Here is a 24,896-nt window from a genome sequence, read left to right on the forward strand (position 1 = left end):
AAAGATAACATGAAAATATGTATATAAAATACCAAACAATCATGGTTATTGGTTACTATAGTTAAACCATGGTAAAAACAACATGTTTTGCTACACTAACCATAGTTTAACCATGGTATTTGTAGTAAAACTGTGGTTATAGGCTACAAAAAAATGCCAAAAAACAAAACTAAAAAACAACATGGTTAGCCTATTATACTTTTACTATAGTAATACCATTGCTAATTTTCGTAAGGGATTGTGTATAATAATATGAAATAAATGTTTTATTAGATTATGACATCACAGAATAGCAGGGAGTGAGATTTATTTGATTGCGATGCGAAGGAGGGTTACTGTAAGCCCCATCAGAACTGCGTTGCGGTGCAGGGGGACGGGACTAACGACAGATCATTGTAGTGTATCGGTCATATACATCGTCAGATCAGTTTTTTTTAACTTATTAGAGGTACAGAACGCCACACAGCAACTTTTCGGCATTGCACCAAGCAAAAATCAATCGAAATAATCACAAAAAGTAAAGATCAAGCGCCTAAAAGTAACAAGGTTTCCGCGCGTTAATTCGAATGGTTTGTTTTCACCCACGGCATAAACGGCTATGACGTTTTTGTGGGCGTTCCCAGCAATGCCGAACAAGTAGCTAGCTTACTTTGAACCCAAATGTGGGCGGAGCTCTCCACAGACCCTCTTTCATTGGTGGCCTCACAGGTATAAAGTCCCTGGTCTTCAGCAGAAATTCGGTCGATATGAAGGGTCCCTTCCTCTGGAAACAGCATAATTCCTGTCAATAAATGAAACATGTATGTAATATATTCACATACAGATACTTAAAATAAGTTATATTATTTCTCTCTGTGCTGTATAGATCAAAAAGTACACTTTCTAGTCTCACCAGACACCTGCTGCAGCTTCCTTTGGTCCTTATACCATGTGATCCGAGGGTGTGGAATTCCCCGAGCGGGGCAGCGGAGAGTGACCGAGTTGCTTACGTTAACACTGTGATCGCTCAGATTTCGTAGCAGCACTGGTGCCTGCAGAACTGTACAGTGTGAAACAAAATGGTCAGGGGTCATTACGCATGATGTTTCACATCCACTGAAGCAGTTTAATCAAAAAGATAAAAAAAACACCCCTAGGGAGACTGACGGAAATCACGGCAATCACATGAGGCACTTAGCAATACACATCCGCCTTATAAAGCAGCTGAATGATTTACGGGCGACGTGGTTTGCTATTGTTATAGAAGTGTGAATATACCACGAGTTGTATTTCTTTCATTGCAGATTGAGGCCTGGGATGTTTGAATTGCAGCCATTGGATTTGTGCCATTCAGCAAAATCCCTCTGTTTGTCTTAATGACACATTCAGCATTTCATGGACTCAACTGATATTTCCGGGTTAGCCGGCCAAGGATGCCTACTGTTGCTTAGGCTGTTGAAAGTTTTACAATGTAGCGTCAAATTTATGTAGAATAATATAAGAGAATCGCAGGTTAATTTGTGTGGAATAAATTTACTTTGCATAAAAAAACAATAAAAAAACCGAGGGGTCCTTCATATGAAGAACCATTACATAAACTCTAGTAGAAGAGGAGACTGACTTCTGCTTCAGATATTTTCCTCCTGGACACAATTGATTATTGTCCCTTTCCTCGTTCTGTGACAGTGGCTGATTGGCTGATTGTTCTTTGGCCATGTGAAGCAGCCTGTAAATGTGGCATAGAGGGAAGTGCCATTGTGTGCTCTTCCTCCTGACTAGATCTCATTCCCACACCAAAGAGGTTCTGCTGCACAGCCTCGGAGAGAAGGGCTACAGGAAGCTTCGGGACCAAGTTCCCAAGGACCCCTTTCACTCTGTCTTTCTCCCTCTCTTTTTGTTTCTCTTTCCGCCTCTGTCTCTAAATGTGTGGGTGTCTGCAAGCACATCCTTGCGTGACTTAAAGTACGTATCTAAGAGAAGTCTGATGACTTCTGGCTGTGGTTGCTTCTGTGTTCTTCTGACCTGCAATATACTGGTATTTCTGATCTGCTTGCATTTCTAAGCATATGACCATGAATCCTGTTTTTTTTTTTTTTAAGAATTAGACACAAATCCCCTGTTTTTGATATAAGCCTTATCAGATATGTTTAAAACTAGCAAACTATTATTTTTTATGAATTAGCCAGTTGTTTTTTTTATTTTGTACTATTTTTATTGACCATAAATGTGTCTCACATTTTGCATACAAACCTGTTACCATATGATTTCTCCCAATTACAAAAAATTTAAACTGTGATACCCAAGCAATAACATAATTTGAGCTAATAATTGTTGACTTAATTTGTCAAGCTCAGTAAACCCTGTTACTGTAGGATACTGTAAGAGAAATATTACAATATTTTTATTACCTAATGGGAAATATAAATTTATCAGTAACTACTACTGGATGTCTTAAAACTGTTGTTTAATTGTTTAATAATATTTATAACAATTACATTTTAAGAGTTTCAGACCCTATTTCGTACCCCATCAAAGTGCCAAAGATCACTCGCTTTATTTGTCTTTTTGAAACAGTATGATTTTCTTGTTGATGCTGAGAAACACTGATGCCAAAGCTGTTGTGGCACATCCTGGCCTATAAGTATGTGCATGAACAAAAAATAGATTATACATATTATATATAGACTACTATTATGGTACTTTTTGTCATTTTTTTAGGGTTCGTCCGTATTTAATTCAATGGAAAAGAGCAGCCAGGATTTTCACTAAATATCCATATTGTGTTCCATGCAACAAAGAAAGTCATACAGGTCTGGAACAACAAAAGGGTGAGTAAATGATGACAGAATGTTCATGTTTGAATAAACAATCCCTTTAAGGAGAGCATGAATGTGTGTGTGTGTGTTGAGCACAATGACTCTTAAAGACACACCTGTGATCTCCACTGCTGTATCTAGGTGTGTATGTTCTCCTGTAAGCAGGTGTGTGGCGGAACAGCGGTATGTTCCCGAATCCTGTGAGGTCACATTCTTCAGCAGAAGGTACAGAGTGTGAGAGAACTGCCCTTCTGTGAGCTCCCCGCCGAGAACTGAAGCTTCCTCTGATGTTGTGGGTTGATTTGTTAATCTATACCATGACAGGTCTGAATAGAGGTGCCTATTGGCTATACAGACCAGACGAAGGTCCCCTCCCTCTCTGGGCTCTTCCTCCAAAGACGCAATAAGGCCTCCTTTGACATCTGTGATGGTGGACAAAAGCAGTTTCAGTTTCCACTTCCTGTGCATAAAATTCTCGATACAGTGAGACCGAATACATGCAGACCTCCTCGCAATAACCGAGTTTTGTTTGAGGCTATTAAACAAAAAACAGCATAGAGAAACCAGTTTGGAGTGTTGATCAAGCAGCATTTTTTGTAACCTTTGATGACAATGTTGAATAGCCATTGTCAGTACATGCAGCAATAAGACGTTAGTGTAAAGGCGTGCTATTTACTTTAGCTATTTGAAATTTCCCGTGGAAACCGCTCGAGGGTTTCCTGATGGAAGATAATGTTTATCTTTCCCGAACACCACCAGTGTTCTCCAAATAATGCACCGCACGAGGAGGCAGTATGATAAGAGCCACAGGTTCCTGTTCACTCCTCCACCCTGTCACTATGACAACAGCCAGGATGGGCTCCATCCACTGTGGCCGAAATTAGCACAGCTTGAAAGCAAACCCTCGAAAACAAGGGGACGGAGGAGGGCGGGATTAGAGGAAGAAAGGGAAGAAGTGAGAGAGAGGGAATATGAGAGAAAAAGTTATGGAGAACGAGGTAAAATATTCGGATGTTAAGGTTTAAGCATTTTTTAAAATTTAGTTATATATATACAAAGTACCTGTGACATAGAAACGGATGTCTAGTTCATCTCTGCCCATTAAGTTTGCTGCAACACAGCGATAGATGCCAGATATCAATGCTTCGCCAACTGTCAGAACTCCTACAGTCTGTGGAAACACAAAAAACAACTGTTGCATGCAAGCAAGCACGGCTAGAAAGTTTAAGATTACTTACGCATTATGTGATTTCCTCAAGTAGGACATGTTCCTGCATTAACTTCCATTGTTTGTCCAGGAGCTACATTCTTATTAAGCAATGATAGCTATAACACAATCCCTACTCAAACCCTAACTTTAATTGATAAGAATGTTATTCAAACCCCTAACTCAAGTCCTATGCACAAACCCATAATCAGTTTTGGTTAATAATAATGTTGTTCCAAGACCAGCCATGACCAATGATGTTGATCCAGGGATATGTTGGCTAAATTGTAAATTTTTCTGAGAACCCAAAGCTTACACAAGGTAATAACATTTCACATTACCTCTAGTCACAAAATGAGTAAGTTTAGGAGTGACCAAAATTTTGCCACATAGGTTGACAACCAAGAAATGGTTTCAGTTTTATTCTGACAGCTGGTTTACTTGCCATTGAATTCTGTTCCCCTAATGTTTCTTATAGAAGGAGGTTCTAATATTTATTAAACTGATAATGGTTAAGATCCATCCCCAAACGGGAGCCAGCTGGATTGCTCGCCATTCTGTTCCCTCCATGCTTCTTATACAAGGAGGTTTTAATAGTTATCAAACTGATACTGTTTAAGATCCATTCCCAATCGGGATAGAATCAACCATTTTAAGCCACTACATCATTATGTCTCCTCATGGTGGTGGGGGAACGGATTCTAACAGCGTGATTGCTCGCCATCAGATTCTGTTCCCCCCATGTTTCTTATAGAAGGAGGTTCTAATATTTATCAAACTGATATTGGTTAATATCCATCCTCAAATGGCATATAATCAACATGTCACTCCACAGGGCTGGGGGAACAGATTCTGACACCCGGATTGCTCGCCATCAGATTCTTTCCCCCCTTTTCTGATAAGAGGTTTTACTATTTACCAAACTGATACTGGTTAAGACCCATTCCCATACGGGATAGAATCCACAACTTTTAAGCCACTACATCAACATGCCTCTCCACAGGGATGGGGAAATGGACAGCGTGATTGCTCGCCATCGGATTCTGTTCCCTCCATGTTTCTTATAGAAGGAGGTTCTAATATTTATTAAACTGATAATGGTTAAGATCCATCCCCAAACGGGAGCCAGCTGGATTGCTCGCCATTCTGTTCCCTCCATGCTTCTTATACAAGGAGGTTTTAATAGTTATCAAACTGATACTGTTTAAGATCCATTCCCAATCGGGATAGAATCAACCATTTTAAGCCACTACATCATTATGTCTCCTCATGGTGGTGGGGGAACGGATTCTAACAGCGTGATTGCTCGCCATCAGATTCTGTTCCCCCCATGTTTCTTATAGAAGGAGGTTCTAATATTTATAAAGATAAAAAAAACACCCCTAGGGAGACTGACGGAAATCACGGCAATCACATGAGGCACTTAGCAATACACATCCGCCTTATAAAGCAGCTGAATGATTTACGGGCGACGTGGTTTGCTATTGTTATAGAAGTGTGAATATACCGCGAGTTGTATTTCTTTCATTGCAGACTGAGGCCTGGGATGTTTGAATGGCAGCCATTGGATTTGTGCCATTCAGCAAAATCCCTCTGTTTGTCTTAATGACACATTCAGCATTTCATGGACTCAACTGATATTTCCGGGTTAGCCGGCCAAGGATGCCTACTGTTGCTTAGGCTGTTGAAAGTTTTACAATGTAGCGTCAAATTTATGTAGAATAATATAAGAGAATCGCAGGTTAATTTGTGTGGAATAAATTTACTTTGCATAAAAAAACAATAAAAAAACCGAGGGGTCCTTCATATGAAGAACCATTACATAAACTCTAGTAGAAGAGGAGACTGACTTCTGCTTCAGATATTTTCCTCCTGGACACAATTGATTATTGTCCCTTTCCTCGTTCTGTGACAGTGGCTGATTGGCTGATTGTTCTTTGGCCATGTGAAGCAGCCTGTAAATGTGGCATAGAGGGAAGTGCCATTGTGTGCTCTTCCTCCTGACTAGATCTCATTCCCACACCAAAGAGGTTCTGCTGCACAGCCTCGGAGAGAAGGGCTACAGGAAGCTTCGGGACCCAGTTCCCAAGGACCCCGTTCACTCTGTCTTTCTCCCTCTCTTTTTGTTTCTCTTTCCGCCTCTGTCTCTAAATGTGTGGGTGTCTGCAAGCACATCCTTGCGTGACTTAAAGTACGTATCTAAGAGAAGTCTGATGACTTCTGGCTGTGGTTGCTTCTGTGTTCTTCTGACCTGCAATATACTGGTATTTCTGATCTGCTTGCATTTCTAAGCATATGACCATGAATCCTGTTTTTTTTTTTTTTAAGAATTAGACACAAATCCCCTGTTTTTGATATAAGCCTTATCAGATATGTTTAAAACTAGCAAACTATTATTTTTTATGAATTAGCCAGTTGTTTTTTTTATTTTGTACTATTTTTATTGACCATAAATGTGTCTCACATTTTGCATACAAACCTGTTACCATATGATTTCTCCCAATTACAAAAAATTTAAACTGTGATACCCAAGCAATAACATAATTTGAGCTAATAATTGTTGACTTAATTTGTCAAGCTCAGTAAACCCTGTTACTGTAGGATACTGTAAGAGAAATATTACAATATTTTTATTACCTAATGGGAAATATAAATTTATCAGTAACTACTACTGGATGTCTTAAAACTGTTGTTTAATTGTTTAATAATATTTATAACAATTACATTTTAAGAGTTTCAGACCCTATTTCGTACCCCATCAAAGTGCCAAAGATCACTCGCTTTATTTGTCTTTTTGAAACAGTATGATTTTCTTGTTGATGCTGAGAAACACTGATGCCAAAGCTGTTGTGGCACATCCTGGCCTATAAGTATGTGCATGAACAAAAAATAGATTATACATATTATATATAGACTACTATTATGGTACTTTTTGTCATTTTTTTAGGGTTCGTCCGTATTTAATTCAATGGAAAAGAGCAGCCAGGATTTTCACTAAATATCCATATTGTGTTCCATGCAACAAAGAAAGTCATACAGGTCTGGAACAACAAAAGGGTGAGTAAATGATGACAGAATGTTCATGTTTGAATAAACAATCCCTTTAAGGAGAGCATGAATGTGTGTGTGTGTGTTGAGCACAATGACTCTTAAAGACACACCTGTGATCTCCACTGCTGTATCTAGGTGTGTATGTTCTCCTGTAAGCAGGTGTGTGGCGGAACAGCGGTATGTTCCCGAATCCTGTGAGGTCACATTCTTCAGCAGAAGGTACAGAGTGTGAGAGAACTGCCCTTCTGTGAGCTCCCCGCCGAGAACTGAAGCTTCCTCTGATGTTGTGGGTTGATTTGTTAATCTATACCATGACAGGTCTGAATAGAGGTGCCTATTGGCTATACAGACCAGATGAAGGTCCCCTCCCTCTCTGGGTTCTTCCTCCAAAGATGCGATAAGGCCTCCTTTGACATCTGTGATGGTGGATAAAAGAAGTTTCAGTTTCCACTTCCTGTGCATAAATTCTCGATACAGTGAGACAGAATGCATGCAGACCTCCTGGCAACAACAGAGTTTTGTTTGAGGCTATTAAACAAAAAACAGCATAGAGAAACCAGTTTGGAGTGTTGATCAAGCAGCATTTTTTGTAACCTTTGATGACAATGTTGAATAGCCATTGTCAGTACATGCAGCAATAAGACGTTAGTGTAAAGGCGTGCTATTTACTTTAGCTATTTGAAATTTCCCGTGGAAACCGCTCGAGGGTTTCCTGATGGAAGATAATGTTTATCTTTCCCGAACACCACTAGTGTTCTCCAAATAATGCACTGCACGAGGAGGCAGTATGATAAGAGCCACAGGTTCCTGTTCACTCCTCCACCCTGTCACTATGACAACAGCCAGGATGGGCTCCATCCACTGTGGCCGAAATTAGCACAGCTTGAAAGCAAACCCTCGAAAACAAGGGTACGGAGGAGGGCGGGATTAGAGGAAGAATGGGAAGGAGTGAGAGAGAGGGAGTATGAGAGAAAAAGATATGGAGAACATGGTAAAATATGTGGATGTTGAGGTTTACGCATCTTTTAAAATTTAGTTATATATACAAAGTACCTGTGACATAGAAACGGATGTCTAGTTCATCTCTGCCCATTAAGTTTGATGCAACACAGCGATAGATGCCAGATATCAATGCTTTGCCAACTGTCAGAACTCCTACAGTCTGTGGAAACACAAAAAACAACTCTTGCATGCAAGCAAAGATGCAGACAAACACCCCTTTTACGCATTATGTGATTTCCTCAAGTAGGACATGTTCCTGCATTAACTTCCATTGTTTGTCCAGGAGCTACATTCTTATTAAGCAATGATAGCTATAACACAATCCCTACTCAAACCCTAACTTTAATTGATAAGAATGTTATTCAAACCCCTAACTCAAGTCCTATGCACAAACCCATAATCAGTTTTGGTTAATAATAATGTTGTTCCAAGACCAGCCATGACCAATGATGTTGATCCAGGGATATGTTGGCTAAATTGTAAATTTTTCTGAGAACCCAAAGCTTACACAAGGTAATAACATTTCACATTACCTCTAGTCACAAAATGAGTAAGTTTAGGAGTGACCAAAATTTTGCCACATAGGTTGACAACCAAGAAATGGTTTCAGTTTTATTCTGACAGCTGGTTTACTTGCCATTGAATTCTGTTCCCCTAATGTTTCTTATAGAAGGAGGTTCTAATATTTATTAAACTGATAATGGTTAAGATCCATCCCCAAACGGGAGCCAGCTGGATTGCTCGCCATTCTGTTCCCTCCATGCTTCTTATACAAGGAGGTTTTAATAGTTATCAAACTGATACTGTTTAAGATCCATTCCCAATCGGGATAGAATCAACCATTTTAAGCCACTACATCATTATGTCTCCTCATGGTGGTGGGGGAACGGATTCTAACAGCGTGATTGCTCGCCATCAGATTCTGTTCCCCCCATGTTTCTTATAGAAGGAGGTTCTAATATTTATCAAACTGATATTGGTTAATATCCATCCTCAAATGGCATATAATCAACATGTCACTCCACAGGGCTGGGGGAACAGATTCTGACACCCGGATTGCTCGCCATCAGATTCTTTCCCCCCTTTTCTGATAAGAGGTTTTACTATTTACCAAACTGATACTGGTTAAGACCCATTCCCATACGGGATAGAATCCACAACTTTTAAGCCACTACATCAACATGCCTCTCCACAGGGATGGGGAAATGGACAGCGTGATTGCTCGCCATCGGATTCTGTTCCCTCCATGTTTCTTATAGAAGGAGGTTCTAATATTTACCAAACTGATACTGAGACTGATTATTTTTTAGTTTATTAATTACTTACCAACTTATTTTTATTGTTATTTGTTATTGTTGTTCCAGCACCAACAAAGATGGTGATTCAGGTATGTATGGGGGATGGAGATGAAGTATTCTTGTAATAAATCATTTAATGTTGTTCCAGTAATCAGAGAGGAAGGACACCTGTTTAACTACCCACAGAACTAACTAGAACTGGAACTTGATTGCTGTTATCTAAAACCATTTGGTGGAGCACATAATTCCACAGAACTGCGCGCAGGCATTCGTGTGAATCCCGGGGGAGTACTTTTGCGTTCTTGTGTGCCCTCTTGTGTATTCATTTCATCTGTCCCCTATGATCAGTCCACCCACTCGAACACTCACCTTATTCTTCCCTTCTAACACTTCCTGTCTGTGGCTGACGGTCAGGATGGGATTGTGGGTGGACGTGACTTCTGTCTTCTCGCTGACTGCAGTCCAGGACGAAGGAGGAGGCTTCTCGCATCTTAGAGAGAGGAAAACAGAGGACGAGAAAGAGGAAGAGAGAATGACGGCACTCTCAGTTCGCAAGTGTCGAAGCAGTGATGTCACAAGACACAGATGTGTGGTGTAGCTGCGGTCCGAAAGGGGAAGACCGGAATCTTCCGGTCACTGGTCTCTTGGGAATTCATTTTTCACTATAGTCATCTTATGGAATTGTTTCTTTGGAATCCATTTTCAGTGTGTGTGTGTCATCTGTGTCAGGATACAGTGACACTCGTTGGAGTGTTCCGTAATTAGCAGTGTGTGGGGCTTGGATGTGTTCCCTTTCCTGCCTGTAAATCATCCCAGCCATGCTTCCGAAATTCCAACCTCTCATCCATTTTGCACACCACCTTCTAGGCATTTATCCCATTATCTTATCCATGCCAGTTCTTTAAGGTCTCTAATCTTTGGAGCAAGGTTCTGATGGGCCATGATGATGGGTATTTGTCCGTGACTTGTGTGCCCACCGCCCTGTTACCCATCCCTACATGGCTTTGACGACTCTCTCTGATTGCTCTTCCTATTTGGCTGGGACAGTGAGTGTTCTGTCCTCATATGTCCCACCCTGATCATGACAACAGCACTTCTCAAACACAGTCCACTCTCCCACGGCTCTCCGGGAACAGTCGCTCACTCGTTCTCTCATACACACACGCACACACACAGAGTGAGAGAGACAGAGACTTCAAGTGCCCATTTGTTTTACCACAAACATCCCCACTCATTCTGCATTCACACCTTCATCCATACCTGGTGTGCCTGCGTACAGTATTACGAACTGACTTCAGTGGGTCATTATGAAATCTACTCTGTTTTATTGTCTAGAAAAGCATCAATCAAGAAACAGTTTATTATAGTCGGACAACATTTCAGCTACATCTTTGCCAGCAGCTAGGACTTCACATATGCATTTTTCTGGAACCAAACAGACCATGTTGTACAAATAATTTCAAGCAAATTTAATGTAAAAACAAATACATTTGATATAAACACATACATTAGATATTAAAAATACATTTTTATCAGCGTTCTTACACATTTGGCAATTATTGAGATTTACCATAAGTAAGTTAGTTGTATAAAATTATTAAATATTAGAATTATATATTACTCATAGACAATCTGTATAAAAAGGGACGAATCACATTGGGAGAGACCCGTAGAGTAGAAACAAACACACAAATACTCACTCAACACACACAAACACTTGCATACAAACAGGCAGGATCTTTTCTTTCAGCACAAAATAAAGCAACTGTAATACACAGCATCACTGTGAAGTGGAAGAGTTTGACATAAGATGACACATAGGATGACACAGAGCTCTTGTCATTCATTTATGGCCCATCAGAACTCCTACACAGCAGGCATTCTGGGCCAGGTCCAGTCTGGAAAAAACAAAAACGAGAAATCCAAATAGTGAGCCTCGGTTTTCTCTGCCCTCCTTGGCTCACGTCAAGATAGTAGATAGAGGATATTTTCATTGTGTACAATCTGAACTCACAGCTTTTGTGGATGTTAGAACTACAACTGATGGTCTGGGCTTTGGAGATGGAGGCTTGGTTCATACATCCTTTATAGTACCACTCAAGAACACGGAAAGCAAAGCAGCACCAGGCAGTGTATGGATGGGGATCATGCTCAGAAAGAGGAAGAGCAGAAAAAACTGTCTCTATACAACAACAACAAAGAGGAATAAATTAGAATGTAGTTCCAGGGGTGCAGAGAAATTATTGAGATTTACCATAAGTAAGTTAGTTGTATAAAATTATTAAATATTAGAATTATATATTACTCATAGACAATCTGTATAAAAAGGGACGAATCACATTGGGAGAGACCCGTAGAGTAGAAACAAACACACAAATACTCACTCAACACACACAAACACTTGCATACAAACAGGCAGGATCTTTTCTTTCAGCACAAAATAAAGCAACTGTAATACACAGCATCACTGTGAAGTGGAAGAGTTTGACATAAGATGACACATAGGATGACACAGAGCTCTTGTCATTCATTTATGGCCCATCAGAACTCCTACACAGCAGGCATTCTGGGCCAGGTCCAGTCTGGAAAAAACAAAAACGAGAAATCCAAATAGTGAGCCTCGGTTTTCTCTGCCCTCCTTGGCTCACGTCAAGATAGTAGATAGAGGATATTTTCATTGTGTACAATCTGAACTCACAGCTTTTGTGGATGTTAGAACTACAACTGATGGTCTGGGCTTTGGAGATGGAGGCTTGGTTCATACATCCTTTATAGTACCACTCAAGAACACGGAAAGCAAAGCAGCACCAGGCAGTGTATGGATGGGGATCATGCTCAGAAAGAGGAAGAGCAGAAAAAAACTGTCTCTGAACAACAACAACAAAAAAGAGGAATAAATTAGAATGTAGTTCCAGGGGTGCAGAGACATCAGTCTCTCCGTCCTGTGTGAGCCCAGCTGTTCTGGATCCTCGTGAGATGGCTTGCTTTAGTGACGTCTCTGGGGTGGCTGGATAAGGAAGGGCACTGGCAGTTGTAGGGTTATTTGTGAGTGTGGCAGGACAGGTGAGGTGGATTGTGGGGGATCGGTAAAGAGGGGTGGAGGGTGTGTGTGTGGGATTAGGGACTCTCAAGAATAGATCAAGCTCCTGAGGAAGCGGACTGTGCCACGTTTGAAGACGGAGGGACAATCACGCTGCTGGGAAGCTGTCTCGCGTCGGGGAGGAAGCCAAACAACGAGAGGAAAAGCACTCTGATTTTTCGCACAGGAAGCCCGTCTGCGCCTCCTGCCTGGCTGAGATAAGAGTGCTGCTGTTCCCATGGCCGAGCTCAAGCCCATCCAGCCGCTATCAGGCCGGCCCGGCCCACAACTCCACTCTCCCTGGGCCTCCTCCACCGCAGCGTCAGGCCAGCCGCGCCGGGCTGCTATAAAGAATAAGGGCCTGAGTCAGGGTCCAGCCAGTCAAGACCTCTCAACAGAACGTACATACAATACCTTTCGACGATCAAGCTTTACACAGTGCTTTCATTTATTTTTTTTATCATATATAGCTTTTGAACTTTAATTGACGCAATGACGAGTATCTCAGCAAAATCAATATGCAAATGATAAAATCAGTTCGGCAAATGATTATATCAGTTCGGCAAACCCAGATAGAATCTACAGGCATTTTTTGCACCCATTTTAGTTTTAAAAACGTATGAATTTAAACAAGGTAATATGTGTTAAAATAAGTATTCTAGATACATATGGCTAACTGAAAGCATAAATAATTTTGTTTTTATTTGTTAATGACGAGTGTTACAATTCCAAGGAAATTTGTTGCTGTAGATTCCATGTGGGTCTGCAAATAGAACGCCAAAGCATTTCTTAAAGGGATAGTTCATCCAAAAATGGTGTTCCAAACTACTTTGCAGGGTTATTATCATTAACTAAGGCTAAAACCATTAAAAAATTACATGAAAAAAAAAAAAAAACATTAACTGAAATAAAATAAAATACAAAAAAACTTAAACTCATTTTATTTGAACTAGTTTCCATGGCAATTTTTCAAATTTTTGTCTTGTTTAAACTGAAGCACCAAAATAACTAAAACTTAATAAGACTATATAGACATTAAACAAACAAACAAACAAAAAACAAAAAAAACCTAAAACTTTTAAAGTAAACTAAAAACAGCAAATATGTAAATAAAATGTAATTCAAAATATTAACAGACATTTAAATAGTGTATCAATGATACAAAAATAAACCCCGTCTCTATGAAATTCTTTCTTCTGCAGAACTCAAAATACGCTATTTTAAAGAATGTTTCCATTGCTTTTGTCCATGGATCCAAATAGTATTAATATTAAGTGAATGATAAAATAACTTTTTGGATCAACTGTCACTTTAAGATTGCATGAAGGATAGCTGGCACATACAGGGATTTTGTTGCATTATTCCAGCCAACAAGACTTTTCCTCTCAGTAATATTTCATTTTTAGTTCTTTTAGGAAGCACTCAAAGAATAGGCCAAGAAAATATAATCAATATAACATGTCACGGTGGCAGTACAATAAGGGGAAGCATGACCTAAAAAAGGACACATTTTAAGTAGAAATGGCAGTGTCATACTGTAGCGTAACTCTTTCAGGGTTTGTGGATTTCATTAAAAAAATCTCAGTGTGTCTATATGGGCGTAAATCATGAATGTATGTGGAAAGGTGTTTCTGTGAGATGATCTCTGAGTAATGCTTGCTAAATTTTTCTCATGAGAACGGTGGATATGTGGTGTGTCAGACATTGAAGAAGGCATGGCAGGATGCGTCTGAGCAATCACAATAATAAACATCCAGCATTCTGCACAGGAAGTTAGTTAAATCATAGTGTTTGATTTAGAAACGAACAAATCGTGCTTGTAAGCACGGAACTGGCTTCTTTTGAAGTGCTTTTTTCTGCACTTTCAACTCGGGAGTTAAATTCAGTTCTGTGACTGTACCAGGCACACATTCACACAAATACGGACACATACACACGAGCGTCTGCATCCACACAAAAATGAATAGAGACACACAGATGAAAGGCCTTCTCAAGCATCTGTTCTACAGTCTAAGAGGAAACCCTGTCTGAACACATGCTGAATTAGACAAAACAGGTTTCTATTCACAAACACACACACATACATACATATGTGTGTGTATGTCTGTAAATATAGACACATGTCTCCACTCATATGTGCATTCATTCTAAAAAAAGCACATCAAACACACTGTGACCAGGTACAGTGTGAAATAACTGAACTCTTTAAAGTGGTTTCAGGACATTACGCAATGATGGAGAGGATATCTAACTTAGTCTAGTGTGGGAAATCCAAACCTAGCAAAATTGCATTGTCTTGCATGTGTTTTATCACCTGGATCAAATACTAAATTAAAAGTGACTGAATTTTTGGCCCTAAGCCAGTATTCTTCACCGTATCCCTTTTCCTCCGTGACTAAAGTGTAATGAGGACACGATTAGTCAGTCATTGGGGAAATGTTTTCAAATTTAGAAATGCTTGTAATGCTTTCACTTTTTAAAAGATGATAGTGGGAAATAAAATGAGATTTTAGAGAGCTTGCAGAGGCCTGAATAAAACAAGGGGACCATAACCTTCCTAAAACAGGGTCTATGCTAATAACTATTGTTATGCGAGTAGGCTATTTTGGCTCACAATAATAAGGTTATGTATTTGAGCGGCATTTCAATGTGCATTCACCAGTGCCTTGTTTCATATTGGACAAACATTTGTGTGTTTCTGAGTGGATAGTGAACTTACAGGCCTTTTGGAGGGCACGGATGCCAGAGCCACTGGATTTGAGGTGGTGGGACACCGTGAGAGGTGCAATGCAGGGCTTGTCTGCTGCCTCGCTGGACAGTCCCAGGTTGCCGAGAGGAAACTGTCTTTTCTCCAATCTGTGGCTTCACTGTGAACAGATTTTGACGAAAGAGAAAAAGCAATGAGGGCACAATGTCATAGTCTCCATATAATAATAATAATAATAATAATAATAATAATAATAAAAAAATTTTTAATACATACAATTTTAAAACATAAAACAAAATTTTTTTTTTTATGCAATTATAGTTTGTTCAACAAATAATTTTTAATCGTTTGGCTCATTTTCAAACCTGTTTTGTTGTAAAACAGTTCTATAACATTAAAAGATAAAAACTCTTTATGCTAAGTCTCACCATTTACCACCAATGTGAGTGTGAGGTTCTGGAAAAGTCCATACTGCTGGATGCCAGTAAGGATGGTATAGATTCCTGCATCCTCTTCAGCAACATCCCGAATGACCAGAGAAAACCTGTCTGCATGGTAACGGGAGCACTGCTCGGCGGCAACCATCCCATCCTTCAACCTAAGCAACAGATTCAGTTATTGAGATTTGATCTGTTTGCCAAATATGTTGTTTCTGTTCACATTTGTTTACATTTGCAAACAAATTACATCTATTTAGCACCTCAACTATATAGTCACAGGAAATTTTACCAGATGACTTCAGGTGCAGGGAAAGCCCTTAGTTTTGGAGTAAGCCTGAAAGATTTCTGTCCTGCAGAAGCCTGAACCACAGGGCCATCTCTGTGCTTGAGTTGAATGAAAGGCTGGTCTGGGAAAAAAACAGACAAGAGAGTAAGACAATCAAAAAAACACGTGCGGACGACCGAGAGATAAAAAGCTGTAAATAGTGAATTAGAATCCATTAGAGGAAAGAAGCACAACAGTTGGGGAAATAAACATTGCAGCAGTTTGCCACAGTGTCTGAAATTTACTATTGTTTCAGAGCAAATTTTAACCCAGCAACAATGGGACTGATTCTAAAACTCACCATAGACAATAACTGTGGTATTTGTTTCTCTCTTGGATGGACCACTTGTTACATGACATTTGTAAAGTCCTCTGTCTGCTTTGCTCAGTCTGGGGATGGTGAGAACACTGTAGAACAGCATGTTGGTTCTGCTCCTTGATATGCGTCTGATGATAGTGGCAGATCCATTAGCCTGAAGTAAAAACAAGCCGAGCTGTGTCACAAACACTCATTTTGGTCCATCAAGAAAAAATATAAACAACATGGCTTTCAGAGGAAATGAGGGCTACAGAACAGCTGTCCATTCAATGGCCACTGAAAACACTTAATTATAAAAGGGAATGTCTTTAAAACAATGCCTCCATAGTGCACTGCAATTTCACTGTAATTAAGCTGAAATTTAAAATTACTCTAGTTGCCAAAAAGAAAAATGTGAGTTTGCTGTTTTATAGCTCAGGAGGCTAAATAGAGTAAGTTATGATGTTCCACTTAAGTATCACAGTAATATAAAAATTAAAATAGAAGAAAATTAGACATATTGAGAGATTTACACACACACACACACACACACACACACATTACATGATTCAACAATATTAATAGAATCGTTTTGATGGCAGACTTTGATATATTAGCAATTCTGAGCACTATTTGTGACTCTTGAGATTTGTTCTGAAACTCTAGAGGAGACAAATATTTAATTACTGTCTTTTTCTCTGTGATGCAGGAGACTTAAGGAGACTAGAGATACTAAACAAGCTAATTCATGATTTTCTTTCTAATTGTGTTTGTTGTGGAACTAATACATTTAGTAGTAATGCATCAAGATGAGTTAATTCATCTGAAAAATCCATGTCCAGCTCTAAACTGATTTCACAACAGAAGCTCATTGATTCTGATTATACCAACTGAATGAAGATTTTAGAAATGGCAGTTCATAAATCACAAATGCATACTGTGTAAACCCCACCTTTTGAGGGTATGTCCAGCTAATGGACACCCTGGCGTTCCATTCAGCTGTAACGGTGCAGTTCAGTGCTAACATCTGGCCCTGTAACGTGTGGACCAATCCCGTGCTGTTCAAATACACATCCAGGATTTTATTCACTGCGAAAAGAAGGAAATGGATGCAGTTTTTGAAACTCAAATTTAGGCCCCAGTTTTTGGTTCACCAATAAGTTAATCAAAGAAACCATTAGCGCTTACCTGGTCTGTGAGTCAAGAACCTGTTGCTATATTTGACTCCATTGACAATAGTTTCACAGGAAAATAGCCCGATGTAGAAGAATGTGGGACTACGGATAGTGAAACCTTGCCTGCTGTTCCAGATGATGTTTCTATAATCAGGAGCTATCCGGTGGAAAGGAAACTGAAAATGTAAGAAAAAGGCTAATTAAAAAACATTAGCAGTCACACCACAAGCTTTTGCATTTCTTTTAGGTACACCAGAGATTTTTGCTTTCACTTTGTAAGGCTCTAAAAGATTTCCATTTGCGTGTATTTTAAAAACAAACTTGCACTTTCGGTTTAAACCTCATTTGGCCAGCGCACATAAGGACTCTAAGGGGTTCAACAGTGCATCGTCCTTCAGAAATTCTTGGAGAGCGGTGTTATGATTTTGTTTACTTCCATATTCAATGGAGGAAATGTTTACAGGCTTAGATGTGACACTGTGGAAGTGTCCTGCCCTTTCTCAGGGGATCAGGTGAATGCTTGCCTCCCAGTGTGAGCTGCTCAAAATCTCCTGGTTTCTAGGAAGCACTACTGCATTAGGTAAGCCATTAGATAAGCCCTTTACCTTACTTAAGAGTGTTTCTTTAAGTATGGGCACTTTTGGCCTTGTGGACTTAAAATAAACTCTTTTTAAAATAATAAAAATGACAAAAGCACATTAAATAACAAACTAAAATTAAAATGAAAACTGCAAATATAAAATCAAAAGCAAATCCTAAATAATAGTATATAAAAATACACATAAGTGGTATGTAATAATACTGCTAGATAGCAATTTCCAATTTCAGCCAAAATTACGGGGCGAACATCACGTCATTTAATTACAATTTATGAACACTTGTAAAGCTCTAAAAGATTGTGCACCCCTCTCACCTTTACCAACTAATCCCACCAAGTCTTCAAGTCTTTGGTAACCAACTTCTCGTTAACATCCCTCCCTATGTTCAATGTGTAAGAGGGGAGGGCGAGGATGTGGAAACGTGACTCCAGTCCATCTCCTCACATCCTGTTACTACAGGATATAGACATCTCGGCTAGGCCCTCAGGTCAGCTTCTGGAAGGGTCCCGCGGCTACTTTCACAGCTTCAGTGAGAGCCTATGTATTGTGACAGTCCAATTTTGAGAAGGGTGGAGAGAGCTCGTATTTATAGCACGTTTACCTTTTGAATATATGTGCGCAGGGTCGGCAGGACATAAACAAAGCAATCAGAAATGAAATGTGGTGCTTTTTTGAGCAAGGAGGGAGGATAGGGATGTCATATCGCTAGCATATCCTAAAACAGTTTCCATCCTGCATGCAAGGAGCCAAAGGCAGCGCGACGGGAACTGGTCAACTTGTTCTTTTCCGTTTCCTCTTCTCATCTGAAATTCATCCTGAAATGCTTAAGTTCTTTTTTTAAACCCTTTCCAGACTTTTGTTACCGTATTTGGACTCAACCTATGTCTCCAGAGATGTAGTAGTGTATCTAATCATATCACAAATGCACAGCAAGCCATCTTTTAAATCACTGGATAAAGCTTCATTCCTCAAATCACTGTCCTTGCCATCAGCTGTGGAAGACATCAGTCTGCGTGAAATGGTCTCGGCATCATCTCCTTTGCTTTGTGCAGTGCCAACAAGAAAAGGAAGCTGTGGGCGCCGCTCACTCTGAGCATCAGCTTAAACGATCCATGTCATGCTGAGCCAAAAAGACTACTGTATATCCTCTCCACATGCCCTCACGAACACACATACATCCGAACTGGCACAAAGAGGCGCACACTTGACCTTATAACCCGGAGTGATTGTGAGATAAGGACAGGGAGAGTGACTTATTTGTGAATGAGTGCGATGAGAGGATGCACTCCATGTATGGCAGAGGAAGCCATAGATAATAGCAATTGGCACGAATACCTGAGTACAGAAGTACTTGACACTAATGATCGATCGTTTTGTGATTATTTGCAATAACGATTCATCACACGTCAACTTGCTCTAACATCACACAAACGTGACTTTTAGTCCAGTGCAGTAACAGCATTAAAACACTGAGAAAGCACACACACCGCAATACGTTTACTGTAGCGAGTGTGTATGCGCACACACTCTGCATTTAATGAAGAGACCGCATGCACACACATAAACGCACATTCTTCCCTTCAAACAGCCAAACGGAGCTGAATGGAACAGAATGCAGCATCTTTGGAGAGGCTCGTAAAATAGCGATTTTAACGCTATTAAAACGTGATGTAAGTAAAGAACATCAGTCAAGCCAGAGGCTATGAAAATAGTAATGCACGCTTTTTAAAATAATCACGAGCTGCGTCACAAATGACACAATATACACTCCCTGCGTTCCATTCGGAAGGGCTCATCCCTATGCCCTAATCCCTTCAAAGGGTTTACCCTCCGGAGTAACAGTTTTGAGCACTTCGGTTTGAAACGACCCTTCAATACACAAATTGATAAAGTACACAAATTGAGACGCACCTACGGTAATCAGAATGAAGTGCAGAAAGATGGGGTTTATGAGGGGGTTTATTTGAGTTCATTGTATAGTGTTCACATAATGATGAAACATAATATTTTAAGTTTAGAGTTCACCGTTTTTATATTTTTATAACAGAGAGACGTTAAAAAAAAATTCTGTTGAACACTCAAACAAACAAAATTAATAAAACGCTCATCCTTAGAGTTTGTCCCAAAACAACCAGACAAAGCATGGTAAAGCACCAAGTCACAAAACCCCTTTCGAAATAATAGAGCTAGTTCTCTGGATGGCCCCGCCCATTGTCAAAATCTCATTGGTCCTTAATCCTACATATTAAACATCAAACATATTCTGGATGGCTGTGATTATTTAACATTATATGTTCATAGCTGACAGATAAATGAAAAGCCTGCATTTATGAGATAACTAAAAAGGCCAAGACGATTGACAATGTGTTCTAACCAGAAAATTCATGAAAGCTATTTTCCAAATAAATAAGTTTTGTTCTAAACAGCAATGAGTTCCTAGTTCTCTGAATGGCCCCGCCCACTGGCTTCATTGGTCTATAATCCTGCATATTAAACATCAAACCTGTTCTGATTGGCTGAGACTGTTTCACATGTTGTGCTCAGTGCTGAGAAACAGATTACTTGTCCCTGGACAGAGGGAAAGCTGATGTGTAGTATGAAATGATCTGTTTGACTCACAGTTGAGACACTCACCTTGACCAATGAGACATTGGCATCCGGGTTTGTGACTCTGCAGGGGAAGACCAACAGCTCTCCCTCCTTCATGTACACCACATCTGGGATCTCCGACTGCACCTTTACAAACGGCCGCTGGCTATCTGAAACGCCAATGCTGAGGTCAGGAACAAACATACACCGCATTAAAACAATCTAGAGTCAGCAACAAATACAGAAAGAATGCTTGCTTGTTATCAAACACTCTCTCTCTCTGTTGCTTTCTTGGTTGCACTTTCGCCCCAGTTCCAATATTCTTGTGGCAATGAAAGGCTTTGGGTGTTGCTCGCCCCATTGTTCGGTGCTCTGGTGTTATTAAAGGAACGGAAAAAAATCTCTGAACATTTTAACAAAAGTACCCCAAGGACTGCTGGATGCTTCCTTGTCGTGCTTTGATTCAATATAAAGGACGAAGGGTGAGGCTAAATGGACATGGCCACAAGAGCGATTGATGGTCCTCAGGGGCCTTGTTGGCTAACCGGGGCTGCACCTAGTGACCCGGGGCACCTCTTAGCCTTCCTTAATGCCTGACCAGGGAGGATCCGAGCCTCTTCTGCCCCGGCATGCCCTCAAGGTGCCCACTCCCATGTACAGACACGCATCCCAACAAATATACACAAGGAGACATCGCATCCTCTACCCTTGTCTCCAAGTTGTCCCTCCCCCCAGAGCAGCACAGGATATGGACGGCTGGGCTGAGGGACATAGATAAGGCCGGGTACCCTGGGAAAGGCTGCCCAAGAGCTGAGCCTTTCAACAGCTGGGGCTATTTTTGTCCCATCGAGGTAGCATGTAAATTAAAGTTACAGTTTAAATTTAGTCAAAAGTGAGAGAGGACAACCTATGGTGTGAGCAAAAACCAAAAATGCCTGTGCAAAACCGTGCCAGATGCTCACTTAGTCGGATGAGTTGCCTCGAGAGAAAAATGGTGTTTAGGTATTATTTGCTTCCTGAGACTTCCTGTTTAGCCTTAAGCAACAGAAATGGTCAGTGAGATGGCCAAGCTATTAAACAGAGTCCAGTGTCCTCACAAATCGGGTCCTCCCTGGAAATCGGGTCTCCGCTAGGACCTCAAGCGATCCCAGCTTTGAATGGGTTTTCTTTATAGCGCCTGATTACAATTCCTACAAAGTCACGTTATATGTTATAATAAGCATTAATGTCTGTTTTAAGGCCCGTTCACACCTACAACCATGACTATAACGCTAACTACAACGTAACTATATTAGTGTCCACATCAATGGACGATAACATTCTGTTTTAAAGGGGTCATATGATGCTGCTAAAAAGAACATTATTTTGTGTATTTGGTCGTTCCGCTTTAAATGCTCAAGCTTTTTAAAGTCAAGTGAATTCTGATTGGCTGCCAGTGTTTTTAGCGTTCATCAGCTGTAAAAAAACGTTCTGAAAGTGATTCCAACAACATTGTTTCTCTGTGTCGTTATTGTTATAGAATTAGAATGATAATTAAAACTTTATAGTTGTAGTTAACGTCCTTGGTGTTAATAGGCCTTTAGTTAGCTAAAATACTACATAGCATACAGGTACCCAATTAGCCTGATAGCTTAGCTTGTAAACCACGCATTTGCACTTGCCCTACATGTACTCATCACCATCTTACTTCGTACTTATTACATCTTTAATGTAATAACATGTTAAATGAATTGTTAAATCTCCAAATATTTCACTTACAAAGAGAATGTATGATGATGTTCAAATTATTTGTTTATTATTATTATTATCTTCTCTAGTTTGCTTCCTAATTTAGTTAATAAATCTGGAATTGTATATTATGCATACAAATAATGTTGACTCCTAGAATAATTGCTTTTATTCCTCTTTTTTAAGTTGCTTTGGGTAAAAGCGTCAGCTACATGTAAGTGTATTATTATTAATTAACACTTTATCAAGTTCAAGAAATTACAATATCTTCAGTAGTAAGTATAGTAAGCAATTATATACATATTTTAAATTAATGTAGTTTGTGTCTACTTGGTATAACTATTAAATGATAGTTGAAGACCTGATGGAGACATGATTTCAAGGAAGTACCCAATTTGTCAACACTGGAAAGAGGGGGTTTAAGGGTTCCAGAGTTCACCTGAAGCGTCTTACCTGTGATGTAGACGTACACAGAGGCCTGTTTGCGATGCTTTTGGCGGTACCTGCAGCGGTAAGAGCCAGTGTGTTGAGCTAAAGCAGGACTGAGCATCAGGCGGCTGCAGTATTGGTTATTTTTCTTCCCGCATCGAGTCTCTTCTATCTGGGTGCCGTGGTAGACTTTCGGGACGCCTGATGGCAAAACCCACTGGAGCTCCCACCGTCCCCTAAAACATTAAATTTGGATTATACAAGGAACTTTATACCTAATGGTCCAAGAACATCATGTCACTGTTTCAGTGATCAACATATAACGGGGTCCAAATGTTTGAGACCACTTATGAAAATGTTTCTATTTTGTATTTTACTAATTAAAGGCATTTAAGCTTTACTAGCATAGAATGTGAGGTCAGATCAATCATCTTGATTTATGGTTGACTTATTTGTTTTTTGGTATTTAGTTTTGCTTTAATGACAGCATCACGCAAAGTGCATGAAAAAGTTTTTTAAAATCTGATAATCATGTAGCAGCATGATTTGAGAGACTCTTGTGTATAAGAACCTTTGACCTTTTGTACAAAGGAGCTAATGGTCAAATTAGATTATTGGTTAGTGACCTAAAATAGTGCACAATATTAAATATTTCTGTCATATAATAAAAGCAAAAAACGTTCTCTTTATTTCAAGGTTTAAATCAAATTATGAATCCCAGATTTTCAGTGTGCTATCAGGATTTTAGACATGACCCAAGGTTTTTCTCCATTTCTGTCACCGATTGAGTTTTGGTTCCTTGCCACTGTGCCTTTGGCTTGCTTAGTTGGGGACGCTTGACTGATTGCACAGACACCATTGGAAGAGAGCTGAACTGGATGATGACATCACTGAATCATCAATGAACTGACTTTAACTTGAAAAATGACTGTTTGTTATTGTCCTCTAGCATTAATGACAAACTATTTTCCTCTTTGCCACTGTAAAGCTGGTTTGAAACAATCTGTATTGTATACAGCGCTATACAAATAAAGGTGACTTGACTTGACTCTGCATGGCTCATTCTCATCTTTTATGCTTGCATTTTACAATCTCTCACTACAAACTTTTACTTAGTATTTCTACATTCCTCCTGACCAAAATCTGTATCGCCTCTGTTAATCATAAAGCCATACATGACTCATCCAAAACTTCATGATCCACTTTTAACCACTTCCTCCTCCTTTAACCGTGAGATTGTGTGACACATCACTCACCTGCAGTTTAGCTGAAGTGTCTGATTTCTCTCTATAATAAGCTGCTTTTCAGTAACATCCAACACTGGAGAACTGAACCTCCCTTTTGTGTCTGTGTCTTTAAGACAGAAAGCAGAAAGGCATGTTAGAGGTTGCTGAATAAGAAGTTGTGAAGCTTTAAAGAGTGAAATTAACCACATTCAGGTGATAAGAGTGATAGTCCAACTTACATCAAATATGACTATGCTGCCCAAAGCTATAGAAACAGACCCACAGTTCCTGCTAATACTGACAGTTATATTTTAGGTGTCTCTGAGCACAGCACTGCTTTTTCAAGGCTGTTACTGAGGGGCAGTTGAGTATTGTATTGTTCAGAGGTACTTGAGGATCTTTACAAGGCAATGTTTGTACATTACATAGTTTAATTGAATAAAAATCATCAGAAAACATCACATTACTGTGTGGTGTAAAACAAAGTTTAAAAATATTACTAATAATAAAAAAAAATACATCCAGTTCTTTTATTAGATATAGATATTTTCTTATCTTTTATAAAAATGTCAGATTCTGAGCAAGTGCAACACTTGTTTTAAATGATTTATTTTTATTTTTTTTATATATATATATTTTAAACCTTATTATATATACGTAAATACATGCATAAATGTAATTGTATTTATCTGATTAATAAGACAGCATGCCCAGTGGAACATAAAATGAACATAACGACTTGGTATTTTGTACTGAATAACAGGCCTATAAAATGATTTACCATATCCGCGTGATGCTGTGACATTAATAGCCTATTTAATATGCAGAATCACATGTAGCCTATTGTAAGCACAAATACACTAAATAAAAACAGTGTTTGCATACTTGTTTTTCAGCTCTTTTTGTTGCTTAGAAAAAACACTTAATTGTGGGTTAAGGTGGCACATA

The 24,896-nt window shown here is 39.5% G+C and overlaps 1 protein-coding gene across 5 annotated transcripts in view; it reads right to left on the bottom strand.

The window, feature by feature from the left end:
• LOC107716416 (vascular endothelial growth factor receptor 1-like) overlaps positions 1–24,896 on the bottom strand; it is a 35,878-nt gene that overhangs the window by 8,289 nt on the left and 2,693 nt on the right. For 2 of the 5 annotated variants that reach the window (XM_016522861.1, XM_016522862.1), the window contains exons 2-15: positions 23,979–24,075; positions 22,747–22,958; positions 20,611–20,735; positions 17,391–17,553; positions 17,155–17,291; positions 16,206–16,377; positions 15,869–15,986; positions 15,568–15,737; positions 15,152–15,299; positions 9,723–9,843; positions 3,858–3,966; positions 2,912–3,217; positions 893–1,039; positions 650–781 (exon numbers count right to left, since the gene is read on the bottom strand). In XM_016522861.1, the coding sequence (XP_016378347.1) occupies positions 650–781; positions 893–1,039; positions 2,912–3,217; positions 3,858–3,966; positions 9,723–9,843; positions 15,152–15,299; positions 15,568–15,737; positions 15,869–15,986; positions 16,206–16,377; positions 17,155–17,291; positions 17,391–17,553; positions 20,611–20,735; positions 22,747–22,958; positions 23,979–24,075 (2,157 nt within the window). Of the gene's footprint in view, positions 1–649; positions 782–892; positions 1,040–2,911; positions 3,218–3,857; positions 3,967–6,956; positions 7,470–8,106; positions 8,216–9,722; positions 9,844–12,611; positions 12,777–15,151; positions 15,300–15,567; positions 15,738–15,868; positions 15,987–16,205; positions 16,378–17,154; positions 17,292–17,390; positions 17,554–20,610; positions 20,736–22,746; positions 22,959–23,978; positions 24,076–24,896 lie in introns of those variants that run through there. The other 3 variants (XM_016522863.1, XM_016522865.1, XM_016522864.1) reach the window with 3 other exon arrangements.

Source organism: Sinocyclocheilus rhinocerous, unplaced genomic scaffold (genome assembly GCF_001515625.1).
Source record: "Sinocyclocheilus rhinocerous isolate Xijiao unplaced genomic scaffold, SAMN03320098_v1.1 scaffold360, whole genome shotgun sequence".
NCBI lineage: Eukaryota > Metazoa > Chordata > Actinopteri > Cypriniformes > Cyprinidae > Sinocyclocheilus > Sinocyclocheilus rhinocerous.